The sequence below is a fragment of the Puntigrus tetrazona genome, chromosome 22 (assembly GCF_018831695.1).
Source record: "Puntigrus tetrazona isolate hp1 chromosome 22, ASM1883169v1, whole genome shotgun sequence".
In the NCBI taxonomy this organism is placed as follows: Eukaryota; Metazoa; Chordata; class Actinopteri; order Cypriniformes; family Cyprinidae; genus Puntigrus; species Puntigrus tetrazona.
This window is the reverse complement of record NC_056720.1, coordinates 3,727,541-3,741,943: the sequence shown is the minus strand read 5'-3', so window position 1 is coordinate 3,741,943 and position 14,403 is coordinate 3,727,541. Positions and strand designations below refer to the sequence as shown.

General features: G+C 37.3%; 3 protein-coding genes across 5 annotated transcripts; 2 read left to right on the top strand and 1 right to left on the bottom strand.

The window, feature by feature from the left end:
* Positions 1-21: 21 nt before the first annotated feature.
* Positions 22-5,803, top strand: LOC122327402. Of its 3 annotated transcripts, none has more exons than XM_043222746.1 (6): positions 22-218; positions 1,101-3,271; positions 3,438-3,746; positions 4,205-4,501; positions 4,612-4,737; positions 4,817-5,803. In XM_043222746.1, the coding sequence occupies exons 2-6, from the start codon at positions 3,031-3,033 to the stop codon at positions 4,930-4,932; spliced, it is 1,089 nt and encodes a 362-aa protein (XP_043078681.1). In that variant the 5' UTR covers positions 22-218; positions 1,101-3,030; the 3' UTR covers positions 4,933-5,803. The 3 variants fall into 3 exon arrangements, with proteins under 3 accessions (XP_043078681.1, XP_043078680.1, XP_043078679.1); XM_043222745.1 differs by lacking the exon at positions 22-218 and having other exon boundaries at positions 922-3,271; positions 4,817-4,960; positions 5,077-5,803; XM_043222744.1 differs by lacking the exon at positions 22-218 and having other exon boundaries at positions 922-3,271.
* Positions 5,804-5,953: 150 nt separating this feature from the next.
* LOC122327357 lies at positions 5,954-11,433 on the top strand. The gene is made up of 7 exons (XM_043222665.1): positions 5,954-7,018; positions 7,770-8,099; positions 8,175-8,498; positions 8,642-8,773; positions 9,924-10,232; positions 10,342-10,632; positions 11,015-11,433. Exons 1-7 carry the CDS (start codon positions 6,982-6,984, stop codon positions 11,062-11,064), a joined length of 1,473 nt encoding a protein of 490 aa, XP_043078600.1. The 5' UTR covers positions 5,954-6,981; the 3' UTR covers positions 11,065-11,433.
* Positions 11,434-11,987: 554 nt separating this feature from the next.
* LOC122328130 lies at positions 11,988-14,403 on the bottom strand. The gene is made up of 4 exons (XM_043223840.1): positions 14,247-14,403; positions 12,662-12,976; positions 12,376-12,498; positions 11,988-12,220 (listed from the first exon to the last, which is right to left on the bottom strand). The coding sequence occupies exons 1-4, from the start codon at positions 14,401-14,403 to the stop codon at positions 11,988-11,990; spliced, it is 828 nt and encodes a 275-aa protein (XP_043079775.1).

The window sequence follows — 14,403 nt, the reverse complement described above, 5'->3', positions numbered from 1 at the left end:
GATGGAGTGAAAAAACACGTGAAGAAGAACTAGAGGACATGAAGAAGAAACACGATGATGAAGTCAGAGCACAAGAAGAGGAACTGAATAGTTTCAGAGAGAAAGTAGATCAACAGGTTAAAGAGCTCAAGGAGAAGATAGATAAATGCTATGATGAGGAAAAAGAAAGAAGGAAAAGCACATGTCATGTCATGTGAAGCATTTTTGAAATATTTGGGGTGAGCGAGCTACTTTATCTGTATTCACATAATCATCCATGTATTCATTTTAATCAGATTATCATTTATCATACATTTTAACCATTCAGTCATTTATTACCTGCCTTTTATATTTTCCTTTCTTTTAATGTCAAAACCGCTGACAACAACAACAACTAAAGTGTGTCTATGAGTATTTTTTCAGTGCATGCCCAAAATAACCAACACACAATCATAATGAAAACATCCAAACTGAAATATTTAACAATTCACGTATGGCAAATGCAAAGCATCCGATGTGTAAACAACAGCGTTTATGCATTTTCAAACACGTTGAGCAGCATTTAATAGTCGCACGATGCCATTTAATATCTACTGTGCCATTAATATCTACCTGGTCTCATGGAACACATGTACCTGGGACGCAAAATATGTACCAATAAGTACATATCACTTCAGTTTCTAAAATAAATGAACAATATAGGCAGTAAGACTAATTTTGCACAATTACTTGAAGAATATCATGCTATGACTTCAAAACGATATTAATATGCTGGGAGATTTAAAAACTGATGCTTTTAAAGATTAGCATCGCACTTTCAGTTTTCGTAGGCGGTAGTTTGTTCGGTAGATCTCGGACTAGCGATGTTCTTGAATCCCGTGTAAGTGCGGTTCGACAAAAGGAAGTTGAAATGACACAGTTGCATCAACAATGCGTTTTATATTGGTTTCGCATTTGTTAACACTGTTGGTGTAGGGTGTATTTCCAATACGATCGAGAGTTAAGGTTCACGTATTAAATCTGTGTTCAATTCTCACGATGAATTTGCGCCAATGTTTTCACTAATTGTTATTTATTGTATAATTGTATCTCTCCTTTGACTTTTTGTGTTTGTCTGACAGGAATCGAGCCCTTCTTATGGCTGAAATCCTGCTTGAATTTGGCAACCACAAACACCTTTCGTTCCACAGACGGTTTTTTTTGCACTCTTCTCTTTAATTTGTTATAACTTTTGTGTTTTTGTTCAGTTTTTGAGCTTTCATTTATGAAGGAAACGCCTACTTGACTACATCCAATCGTTTCGCGGTACAAAAAAGACCCTATTTTAAGTATGTCTCAAGACGGAAATAAAATCGGTCGCAAACTTCCAGTTCACTCAAACTTTAATCGAATCGACTATAACTCAAAGTCTTACGTAAAAGCAATACATTAAGAATTACACCCGTTTTGTAGTAGCTTGATGCTCGTTGTACCTCTAATTATCTTTTATCATGTAGTCTATTTTTGTAAAAATTATAGATAGGTGGTGTTTCTGGTGTAGAACAAAACTTTGTTTATCGTAATTTAGATGTGACATCCATACAAGAAACAATCTAAGGAATAACGCATTGCTGGTCGGCGCCACCTAGCATGCTGGCGTGAATTAGCATTCGTTTCGCGCTCGGTTCGTTTGCGTTTCACCTCGCTTTTTCGCATCGCGCTAAGCGTGGAAAGGCCTCAACTGTGGACAGAGCTTAAGCAACGTTAGCCAGCGCCACAGAGGACACTATCAGCGACACTATGCCTAATTTAATTTGTCAGCGCAAGCTAAAGCTAATGTTAGAACAGCTAACGCTTAACTTACCGAAATAAAGTGCTCACTACACAGTCACTGTTTTCCCAATTTGTTCTGCAGAAAACCTGGTTCGATCTGTCCAGTAGATAAACAGCTTCTGCTAGATGTTTGTGGTCTCTCTGTGTGTGTGTGTGTGTGTAGTAGTTTTTATTTTCTCTCCTAGCATGTTAAACTGCCTGTGCGCACTGATAGTAAAGTATTTTATGCTGTGCAAGTTAGAATTACCACAAAAGTCAAGATAAGAGCTCTGTATGACTTTTAATAGCTTTTTATGTTTGCATCATATGAGAAGCATACATCAGAAGCAACATCAGCGTGATTGCATATGCGATACTGATATTATGCAACAGTTCAACAGACAAGAAGATATAAAAAGTTATGTTTTAGGCACAATGTTGTCTGTTTTTGCACAGTGGATATTATATAAATCAGACAGATGTGATGTGTGACTGAATTAATCTGTATTTTTGAAAAAGTCATGTCAATGATTTAATGACCAATCATTAAACACATGAATCAGTAAACCTTTTGAACAAATCGTTTGAGCGAATTATTCAGTGACGACCTGCCTCCACACACTGGATACTTAGTTTTGTAAAGTATCATTATTTTAATTTTTTTCAATATTCTCCAAGTCGTGTGCAAAACATCAATCTCAAAGCATTATTTATGCATTTATGCAAGATCGGCCAAGATTATCATGATGATAATGGAGACGGAAACTGTGACGACCAGATAAACATCACAGTTCAGTTCAGAGTGTTTCCAGACCTTTCAAAGATCACTGTTGTGGGGTTTTGAGTGAAACCGTGTTTCTCAAATTAGTTTTGTTGGGTTTGTGGCATCTGGATGGTGAGTCTGAAACTTGTTTTTATGAGATTAACGTTCACTGTTATGCTCATATCGCCATAACATTAATCTGAGAACAACTTTGAATTGACGTTATTCGGGGTAATCGATTCAATCGCGAACAACGTTAATGTTAGTTGTTAGTTCAATGTAAAACTTAAATCTTTGCTTGCATCTTTGTCTTTGTACGGCTGTAGAATATTATTCACTGCACTTTTAAATAATTGTAAGTATTTTAGTGAAAAAACAAGACTTTTAAAGCTTTTCTGTGAACAAAATGTTCTTCAGGAGTGTTTGGTGATGATGAAGTGAGGTCAGTGTCTGTGAAGGAGGGACAATCAGTCACTCTGAACTCTGATCTTACTGAAATGAAGGATGATGATCTGATTCAGTGGAGATTTTATGATACTTTATTGACTGAAATCAGTAAACAGAGAGGCAGATTCGTTGTATATGACGACGTTCTTGACGGGAGATTCAGAGACAGACTGAAGCTGGACAATCAAACCGGATCTCTGACCATCATGAACACCACAACTGAAGATACTGGACATTATAAACTACAGATCAACAGTGTCATCAAGTATATTATTCTTACTGTCTATGGTGGTGAGTTATTAAAAAATGTGTGTATATACTTTTAACTTTTGCTTCTGCTTATTTGTGATGATACCCATTTCCAATTTAAAACCTTAAGCTATTCACTTAGGAAACCATTATTCATTTATCCGTGATGAACCTTGTTTCTGAATATTCTTTCTGTTCTGTTTTACAGTACTGAAGTCACTGTTAGTGAAGGAGGGAGATTCAGTCACTATAAACTCTGGTCTTACTGAAATGACGGACAATGATGTGATTCAGTGGAGGTTTTTTTTTAATGATTTCACTTTAATCGCTGAAGTAGACGTCAAAGCCAACAGCATGACTGTATATGATGATGTTCTTGACGGGAGATTCAGAGACAGACTGAAGCTGGACGATCAAACCGGATCTCTGACCATCACGAACATCAGAAACACAGACTCTGGACTTTATGAACTTTACAGCGGATATGTGACTTTTGTTTTCTTTCTCAGTGTCCATAGTGAGTTAAAAACTTCACCTTTTTACTTGATTTATACATTTTTTTTGATGAAATAATAAAGTGCTGTATGTAGGATTGACACCGAGTGGTTGAGCTAGGTATTGCAGTCCAAATTCAAAATCTTGGAGGTGTTTTTTTCACCCTACTCAGATTGACACACACGCAGGTTGCCAGATCCCCATTCACACCCCTTTCGTTGCCAACTTCCATGACCGGAATAAAATAAGCTGTGTTTTCCATCAACTGGCAACCGGAGGTTCCGAAACACGATTGGCAAAACATTCGGTTATGTTGTACATGTCCTACATATACAGCACCTTTAACAGACACTCTCTTTTACTTTTTTTGTGTCTCTTTTGCTGTATTATATACATTTCACATTTTTATATGTATAAACCATCCTAAAGTGATTCAACAGTATTCATTTCTGCAAACCCTGTATGTTCTGTGTGACACAGATGAGATATCAGTGATGGAGGGAGATTCAGTCACTCTCAACTCTAAACTGACTAACAAAGTGGGTGATGATGAGATTCAGTGGTTTGTAAATGAAAGCATTTTATGTGCTGAAAACAATAAATTGGCCGGCAGATTCACTGTGTATGATGATGTTCTTGACGGGAGATTCAGAGACAGACTGAAGCTGAAGAAACGAACCGGATCTCTGACCATCATGAACATCACAATGCAACATGCCGGATATTATAAACGACAGACCAACAAACTGACTGAGAGTTATAGACTCATTGTCAGTGGTGAGTGTATTATAGGTTATAGTCAGTTTTTGTTCCTCTTAATGTTTCATTCTCGTCTGTTTGAATGTTTCATCAATCCTCATTTCTCTTTTTTCCTCACATGTTTTCAGCTTCCCTGCCTGTTCCTGTCATCAGCACAGACTGTCCCTCATCATCCTCATCACCCTCATCATCATCAGGATCTCATCTAAATCCCATCAGAAACCAGACTCAACATCTGGAGCACACGTGTTCAGGTACAGCAGAGCTGATATTAGTTGATAATATTAGTGTTTATTGTCTGATCTGATCTCAGTGTGATGTGTTTGTTCTCAGACTCTGAACACTGCTGTGGTTTTACTGAAGCTGTGATCCGATTGGTCCTCTCCGCTCTGGTGGGCGTGGCTACTGTCCTTCTTCTGGTTTATGACATCAGATCCAGAAGAGCTTGACGAGATCAAACACATATTCACACACCAGGTACTTCACCATTTATATATTTTCTCATTAAACTGTTTAGTTCAGTATTTATTAGCATTTTAATTTATTTATAATGGTTTTGTATATTCACATACTGGTACATTTGTTTATTTTAGGTGATTCTTTTGCACTCTTGAAGATGATTTGAGAACAAACGGCAATGCGTTCTCTCATTTACCATTTAAAAAAATGTGAGAGTTTGACATAATACATGCTTATGATTAGCAAACATTTCATTGCTTATTGTAGATTATCATGTCTTCAGTCTATGTTTCCCTTTCTTGGTTTTTGAGGACTCTTATTTTGAAGTGTCTGTCCCCCATTGTTTCTGTGTTCCCTTCTTCCTTTGCTCACCTGGTTAGTTTCTTTATTAACGATTAACTCCTCCCCCTTGTTACCTCGTTATCGTGTCTATATAAAATCCATTCACTTCCTGCTCAATCTGCATTTAGCACTCTCCCAGCGCTAGAGGCCTTACCATGCTGTGTTGTGGGCCATTTGCCATTTGCCATTTGCCATTTGCCATTTGCCATTTGCCATTTGCCATTTGCCATTTGCCATTTGCATGTTCTTTCCTTTATCAATAAATGAGCTGGTCCTAGAGCTCTATGCAGCTCTAGGCTGAAACTCTGGTTGTTTGGGGCAAACAAGCTCCATTTTTTTATTTAACTTTTAGATACACAATTCCCTGTTGGGGCTACACTTTGTTCCACCAACAACTCCACAACGTTTCTACTGATAACATTTTTAAAAAGTTTAGCAATTGCAGATGAATTGCAATTTCAGAAGGAAACGTTCTACTAATGTTATGCAAGAATGCTAACTTTGAGAGAACCTTTGAAGAACATCAACGATTTGACCATTCTTCTCAGCAGCAAGGAAGACTTCCAAAAGGGAAAAAGTTACATACAGTACTAAAATGTAATTTTTGTGTGCAACTCTAACCCTACTGTAACATTATCAACCAATAATGTTACAATAGATGTCCAAACCATTGTCTACAGAGGAATGGAAACCAATCAGAGGTGCAGAAACTTCTGAAGAGCATTGAGAAGATGCTGGAGGATAAAAGAACCCATCACCTGCTGAAGATTCCTGATGAATTAAGTCCAGCTGAAACAATAATCCGAATATAAAATGTACTTCCTTAAGGCAAATCTTTTTCTTTCAGTTCATCAAAAAATGTGGGTAAAAGGTTATTATTATGATTAAATTATTACATTAAAATTATTAATAGAATTTACATTAACAGAATAGTAGGCAGTTTATGGCAAAATGAATTTCTATAAAAGTTCCCTTTGATGTTGCAGATCAAAATTAAGATGGATAACATTAAACAAACATTTTTAATCAGGTTCAACACAGATTATTAATCACTCAACAATCTAAACATCTGTCATATGCACACATCTGCCATGTTTTGTAGTGTTTAAACAATTTTTGCTTGAGTTTGCCGTTCTGAACCAAATCCTCATCCAAAGCATCCAATGTATTGTGTGATATTAGCCTTTATAGTGTGCACGGATGCACACTAATACACAAATGTACCTGAAATAGTTGACCAACCAGGGACTTCTGCAGAAGCTGCAGTCCTCTTCTAATTCTGATTCTTCTCTAATATAAAGCTGTAAGAGTACTGGTGGTCCATACAGGATTGAACAGTAAAGTCCTGGTTGATGTAGATCTCCATCGGGAATCAGAAAATGCAGATCTGTGGAATGCCTTACTTGGCAGAGGTCACAGAAGTTACAGCTTTATTTGACCAGTAAAAGTGGTGGGTTAAAACATAAAACTACAAAAATGATTGTGCATTTAGTTAAAAAAAACACTTCCGTTTTCTGTTCCTAAATTCACACACATTTTCACTTTCTACTAAAGGGCAGGGCAATACGGATAAAGCGTGATTCTTATTTGCTGTAACAAACTCTTTTAAAGTTTAGCGTGTTTTTGTGAGATCTCCATTGATCTCCATTGATCTTCATTGTCTGCATTACATTCAGAGTCAGCTCTACAGCGCCAGGATGTTACTGCTGTTTTTTACCTTATTCCATTTGGACGGTAAGTCCATTTCTTGAATGTTAGGTTTCATTTTAGATGTCAGCTGCGCCACAAATGCACACATCGTTATGCATCACAATCCACAATACAATGCATGTTGTATTTTTGATTAAACCTATCTGCATTCAAGTGATGATAAAACACGAACGCATAAAGACTGTTTTGTTTGGTCACGAATCTGCTACGTTAGCGATTTAAAACGTTAGCTTGTTGCAAAGTGCACTGCAACTAACACGTTTTCCATGCGCTGTTTTATTTGTGGCTTAATGCTAACATTCAAGGGCCACAATTAGCCGCCCATCCTTGACATTCAGGTCCTGTGTCTCACAGTCACGCACATACTGAAATTTAGGCGCTACATTTACCGAATTTGAGAAAAAAGTAATTCCCTCAGCATCTATTGTAATTTGTTATCCTAATTATAACACACTGGTTTGTAGTGCAAACCGTTTTACCGTTTACCGCACGTTGTTATTAACAAACCGGAAGCCTCACCCATACGCTTACTTTCCCTTTTATGAATAAGGTGAACAAGTTAGCGTCATATTTTTTCTATTTAGCAGGCTTTTCAGATAATTTCCAAATTAAGGCTAACACATCTGTGCTGCATCGTTGGCATTATCGCTTCGAACTCATATAATAGCCTAATTTCTTTAGTTATACAAGTATGTCCCACGCAGGGTTTTCTTTTGAAAGTAAGGTGTTTTATTGTATTGAGGAATAGCTTTACATTCGAATTGATGCTCTGCAGGTGTGTTCGGTGCAGAAACAGTTGAGACAATGGCAGTGATGGAGGGAGATTCTGTGACTCTATACACAAACCTCACTGAAATACAGAACGATGATACCATACTGTGGATGTTTGGACCTAAAGACTCCATCATATCTCATATAACGAGAAAGCATGACTTGACTTCAGTTTTTTTCAGCGATGACGAGAGATTCAGAGGAAGATTGCAGGTGGATCAAAAGACTGGATCTCTCACCATCAGAAACACCAGAATCAGGCACTTGGGAAAATATAAACTCACCATTTCTAGACAAAAGACTACCATCAAGATCTTTGAAGTCGCTGTTGTTGGTGAGTATCCCGCAACAGTGCATACCGTAAAAAACGGTATTAAAATACTCCAGCTTTGATGTGATTTTTGTTCAGGTGTGGTTGGTGAGACGGATGGAGTGAAGTCATTGTCAGTGACGGAGGGAGAGTCTGTTATTCTACACATCGATGTTTCTGAAATACAGAGAGATGATCTAATAGTGTGGAGGTTTGGAGATAAAGGTGTCCTCCTGGCTACAGTCGATGTGGAAGCTAACGGCACGTCATTAAACGACGCTGATGAGAGATTTAAAGACAGACTGGCGCTGGATCATACCGGATCTCTGTCCATCAAGAAGACCAGAACTACAGACTCTGGACTTTATGAAGTACAGATCAGAGGCCGCGAGAGCTCGCAGCGATTCCTGGTTTCTGTCAGTGGTGAGTCTTTATAAAGCAAGTCTTTCTATATTACGCAAAGGACGACATATATATATATATATTTAAGATTATCATATACACCGTCTTTTTTAGAAACAGCTTCATTGACAATCCTGTTTTTGTATTGTCAACTATGTCTTTAGCCGTTCCACATTCAGGCCCATCTCCGGGTCTTACAGCAGTGATTGTTGTTGCTGTGCTGCTTTTGGCTGCAGTTGTATCTTCTGTTGTGCTTTACTATCGCCGCAAGATCTCTGAACTAAAAAAAGAAAGGGGTGAGTATTACAGCCGATAGAACAGGACGAAAATATGAGCTGATGATTTTGGTGTATGCGTGCTTCTTTTTTTTTCATTTCTTTTGTTGTACCATCCTGATTCTGTGAATTTGCCATAATAACCACAAATAATGGTAGATTTCCCACATTGACTCATATTTAAGGGGATAGTAACTCAAAATGTAATATTACCCCATGGTTTACTCACCCTCACACCATTCAAGATATTCATGAATGATTCAATATTAAATGACAATAATTAAATAACATAACAAAAATTTAAACCATGGTAACAACAAATTAACCTTGGTTTTGCTACAGCAACCCTAGACTAATCATGTAAAAAAAAATACTGTAATAAATCATGGTTGTTTTTGGTAAGAGAAAAATATGAATTATGAGGAATCAATAACATGCACATTATTAGGATTGTTCTTTAATAAGATACTGTCATGATGTAATGATCGTTACTTGTAATTATCGTTGCTAGTTACTTGGCGAAGACAGTTCTGTTCATATTAAATAAGTAGATGGGAAAAGTGACAGGTACAAGAAATTACAAGAAAAGAAACTTTTTTTAACGCCCATTAGAGGGCGCTTTGCTTTAAAATGTAAAAATAGTTGCTATTAAGGTTCTTGCAGAAACAACTTATGGGGTAGTTTTTGTTGGAGGACAGGCTTGAGGTCAGTCTTCTGTTGGAACTAATCTAGTATATTGCCTTTTGGCGCAAACTAATATGTTTTAAATTAAACGAGTAATTTGTTTCTCAAATCCGCATTGTTTCACTTCAGAAGGCCTTTATTAACCCTTTAGAGCGGCGCGGACTGCTTTTAGGATGCACTTTTTTGAGCTTCTTAATATCAAGTCCCAAAAAGTACCGTAATAAATCTTGGAAAAGCAATTAATATAAAAATATATAGTAAAATCTAATTAAAAAATGTAACATTTTAGGGTATACGTTCTACTTAAATATATTCATATTTCTTCAGCGTTTTGCTTTTGTATAAACGCATGCAAGCTCGCTTTATCGTATGCGATACACACGTTTTAAGGACGTCAGTTGCAGAGTATACATCTACGTTTTGTCGCAAAGTGAAAATGATGTATGATTACATAATTTAGCTTGATCTCGTTAATTTCTCTTTGAAGAGAAGAAAGTGTCGGTGTCAGATGGAGACGAAGCCCTTCTGGGTATCGAAACTGACCTACAGGCAGGCGATGAAGTACGATGGTGGTATCATGATGAGCACGATCTCATTGCTGAATACAGTGGAGGGAACACAACTATACATGATGGTTTTGATGAAAGATTTAGAAGCAAACTGACGCTGGATAATAAGACTGGATCTCTCACCATCAGTAACACGATGACTGTTCACTCCGGTCTCTATATACTACAAATCAGCAACCGCAGCACCACCAAGAGAATCAAGAAGAAGTTTATTCTTACCGTCAGAAGTGAGTAGATCAATGATGCAGCACCATGTGAAGCTAACTAGGTTAAAACGTTATCTGTGATGTTGAAAATGCTTAATTCACTTTATTTCTGTGTCGCTGCGACTTGAAGTGAAGACAGTGCCAGTGAAGGAGGGAGAAACTGTCCCTCTAGAGATTGATGGTACAATACAGAAAGACGATGAGATACTGTGGACATTCGGACCCGAAAACGTTCTCGTCGTTAGAAATCATTCAGGAACGACTAATATCGGTCAGAAATTCACGGACAGGGTGAAGCTGGACACGTCGAATGGATCTCTCACTGTAAACAACATCACAGCCGCAGACTCTGGACATTTTAAACTACAAATCATCAACAGCGAACATACCATGTTCAGAAGATTCTGCGTGACCGTCACGGGTGAGTAGAACAACGCTTGCACTAACTGTAGTTGAAGACTTCCAGTGCAAAAGACTCTACCGGTCAAAAATAAGTTGACGATACTGATTGAACGCTCTACGCTCAAACACTTTCACTTCAAACCAGCCCTGGCCCATTTAGAAGTAGTACTTGGGTAGAAACCTATACATGGAGCCTGATAAAAATGTTCATTTTAAAGAAAAACTTCAGATAAGGTCTTTCTTGGCATTGAGGCTTTCTCTGAAGAAGCATATTGTTGATTCAACCCAAGGAAAGTAACCCGGGTTTCTTAAAAGTTCAATATTCATTAAGAGTAACGCCGTTAATATTAGTTGATTTGACCAATTTGTGCGTGCGTACTGTTTCTGCCTGTTTCTTTCAGGTTTCACAGGAGAACGACCGAACGATTCATCGGCTTTTGAAATTAAGTGAAATCACATTTTATTGCATGGAAGCGAGACGGAAATGGAGAACTTTCTTCCAAACAATCCCAAAGATCTGAATCGTGGGAGAAGATACTCAAAATGCAGAACATCTTGGAGATTCTCTAGAGGCCTTGGAGTTGAACTTGTAAAGATGACGAATGTGTGCGAATAAACATGAGTGTAACTGATGAATATGAAGACGGTTTGGAATTAAATTTCTAGAAAGACATAAATCTTATGTGTAATAAAAATATGGTGTGTTAAATGGCATTGATGCAAGTGAGAAATGTACTGAGGCAGGCAAGCAATGACTCAAGTATTGTATCAATTAATGCATTTGTTCTGTAAATTAAATCAAATCGATTAATATATGATATAGGGGCATTATATATAGAGCATTATTTAGTTTATTACACATATTGTTACTGCTTTGTTTGTAGTGCGCTGCGTTGCCTTCTAGGTTTTTTGTTAAGCAGTCATTTTGCATTGCATGAATTTTTATATAATAAATGTCCCTAATATGCCACAATTGAACAATTTCAATTGCAAACTCTGAAAGAGAACTTTTAAGTCATCTTATAAAGATTTTTTGTTAAAAAACATTGATTATTGTAGAAGGATTTTAATGCACATTATGTAACGTGGGGTTGCTTACAGAGATTAAAACGGCACAGTAGTGAGAACATATAGAGAACAATTTTTGGCATGCTTCAACTGTGAGAGTAAAACAAGGTTCATTAAAAATGATCTCATTTAGATCTGACAATAGTTTAGCAATAATACCTCTCCGATGTCAATAGCGAATGGTATAGTATAGACCGGTCAACAATTGAGGTCAACTAAATAAAGTGCAAAGAATTGCTGCAGGCTTGTCACAAAAAGTCTTAGGATTACGCAAAACACGTGTTCGCTGAGAAGAGAACGAGACGTTCAGCCGCAGGGCAACATATCAACATAATCGCAAATTATCGTTCCGCTCAATTCACACTGCTGCTCTGATTTCACAAGAGTCTGGAGGTGACGTCTAGTGTCTTCTGTTCTATTGAGCTCACTTTTTGTGGATCTGACATCATAAACCAGCACAGCAACAGTGGCCACGCCCACCAAAGCAGAGAGAGAGCCAATCGGATCACAGCCGGTGTGACCACAACAGTGGGTTTTGTCTGAAATACAGAAAAATTGTGCATTTAAGTCTCTTATGAATATACGTGCCAGTTATTATTAGCTCACGTATGAGATACTCTCAATTACCTTTTTACTATATCGCACTTATCTGAGAAGAGTTCTGCTCAGTAAGTCAACCCTAATATTGACGTACCTGAACTTTGATGATGAACCTCAGTATTGTTGTTTTTCTCAGTTTGATTGATGGTTGAATTGTCCACCGCAAGCGTCCCAAAATGTGCCCATCTTTCCGTTGATGGTGTAGTGTGTGGAGAATCTGGTAACGACAGATGACACCTTGAAGTCAGTCTCATAACACACAGGTCTTTATTCGCAGAAATGCATTTAAAGGTAATTAAAGCGGACAATATCACAAAATGTGGATGTAAGGAGTAATAAAAAAACAAGTAGTGCAAATTGTGCCGCAATGCCCTACTCACTATGGACCGTAAGGTTAAATCTCTGGTATCTGGTCTCTGTGCCGCCAAGTGTAAGTTGATAAAGTCCAGAGTCTGTGGTTCTGGTGTTAGTGATGGTCAGAGATCCGGTGTGATCCAGCTTCAGCCTGTCTCTGAATCTCCCATCAGGACTATCATAGATCGAGCTGGTTTGCCTCATCTTGTTGAATTCCGCTATTCTTGTACTTTCGAACATCCACTGTATAAAGAAATATTTCTGTACTTCAGTAACACCAGGTTTTAAAGTGACGAAATGCCCATTCATCACTGATATCGTCTTCACTGCATCTGTCACATCTGGAAAACAAAACAGAAATGTATTTTGTCACGGCCTAAAGGTTAAATACTGATAACTATATTGCTATTACGCAACAACGCTAGCGTCTGCCGTCGCTAAGCAACCACGATCCGAGCTTTCCGTGAAAACGCAAAAGTTTCAGCAAAGGATACATGCATTTCCACCGATAAAAATCGCTTGCAAGACATCTGCTACAAAATTTACTACCGCGGCCATCCCTGTACAGCTTTAACCAACTATTGCTTTATTTTGGCTGAGCTTTCAATGTCGTTACGGAAAAGGATGACGCTGATTGGTTGATTCTTGTCACATGACTCGCGTAACGACCGTTTAAGAGCGCGGCTACATTTGAAAATAACGAACTTGAGCGCGTAAAAGATGCCACACGCGAACCCTAAAGGTGTTCAGTATAATTGAAACAAAACTTTTTAGGGAAACATTTTTAAGAAAATATTGATTCTCTGAGGCATACATAGCCAATTAAATCAATTCCCGGACAACGCAGCCCACAGTCAAAGGCCCCCGGGCTTTGGTTCCAATCTATAATACACCCCTATGTAGAATAAATATAATTTATACAAGATCTGTGCTATTAAAGAGCATTTCAATACTGCATTTCTCATACACGGACATTTAAAAGGTTCTGGTGGTTCTGCAATGATTTGTTCCTCATTAACAGGCACAATTCTTGTCACATTTTTATGAGCGAACAGAAGTGAAACGGCATCCGTGGATCAGCTGATTTATTGTTATTCAGTCGACAGGTTACAGTTGCTGACTAGATAGACTACAGTATTTATATAGTGAGAAAATCAAATGTTAGATACCACCTTAAAGTAGTTAGATGCCTTTTGAAAATACGTTAATATCTGACCTCCATTTGTTGCGAAGTTGTGAATTTTCAGTGTTTACAACAAAATTGGTTTTGGTATATTTTGTAGTTGTATTTCTTCAGCAAAATTAGTCACCACACTCCTAAACTTATATAGTTTATATACTCTATATATATATATATATATATATATATATATATATATATATATATATATATATATATATATATATATATATATATATATATATAAAAGAAACATTCGAGAATATATAGGATAATATATATATAAATAAAGAACGATATAAAGAAATTTATATATATATATATACAGTTTATACGCCAAAATCATGGTTTAATTATAATAAGCCATGGTTACATCTCGGAACAGAAGTAAAACATCAACGCAAAGATATAAAAACACATTCATAACTTACCAAGCAGACGAGACAACCACAAACAGAAAATAACAGAAACGTTAACCATATTCCCTGTCCGTTTGTCGTCCTTTAAGAATGCTGTAAATGTCTGAAGATGTGCCGATTTTTGACGAGGCTTGTCGTCATTGTCTAGTGTTCGGTCGCCGGTAGGCAT

Bases quoted from the DNA above. Each gene is read 5' to 3' on its own strand.
- LOC122327402 (XM_043222746.1), top strand. From the start codon at position 3,031: ATGAAGGATGATGATCTGATTCAGTGGAGATTTTATGATACTTTATTG. The intron at 3,272-3,437 runs GTGAGTTATTAA...TCTGTTTTACAG, and splicing joins TATTCTTACTGTCTATGGTG to TACTGAAGTCACTGTTAGTG. The intron at 4,502-4,611 runs GTGAGTGTATTA...ACATGTTTTCAG, and splicing joins TTATAGACTCATTGTCAGTG to CTTCCCTGCCTGTTCCTGTC.
- LOC122327357 (XM_043222665.1), top strand. From the start codon at position 6,982: ATGTTACTGCTGTTTTTTACCTTATTCCATTTGGACG. The intron at 8,774-9,923 runs GTGAGTATTACA...TTCTCTTTGAAG, and splicing joins TGAACTAAAAAAAGAAAGGG to AGAAGAAAGTGTCGGTGTCA. The intron at 10,633-11,014 runs GTGAGTAGAACA...TGTTTCTTTCAG, and splicing joins ATTCTGCGTGACCGTCACGG to GTTTCACAGGAGAACGACCG.
- LOC122328130 (XM_043223840.1), bottom strand. From the start codon at position 14,403: ATGCCTACCGGCGACCGAACACTAGACAATGACGACAAGCCTCGTCAA. The intron at 12,499-12,661 runs GTGAGTAGGGCA...TGTCGTTACCAG, and splicing joins ATTTAACCTTACGGTCCATA to ATTCTCCACACACTACACCA. The intron at 12,221-12,375 runs GTACGTCAATAT...TCTGTATTTCAG, and splicing joins GGTTCATCATCAAAGTTCAG to ACAAAACCCACTGTTGTGGT.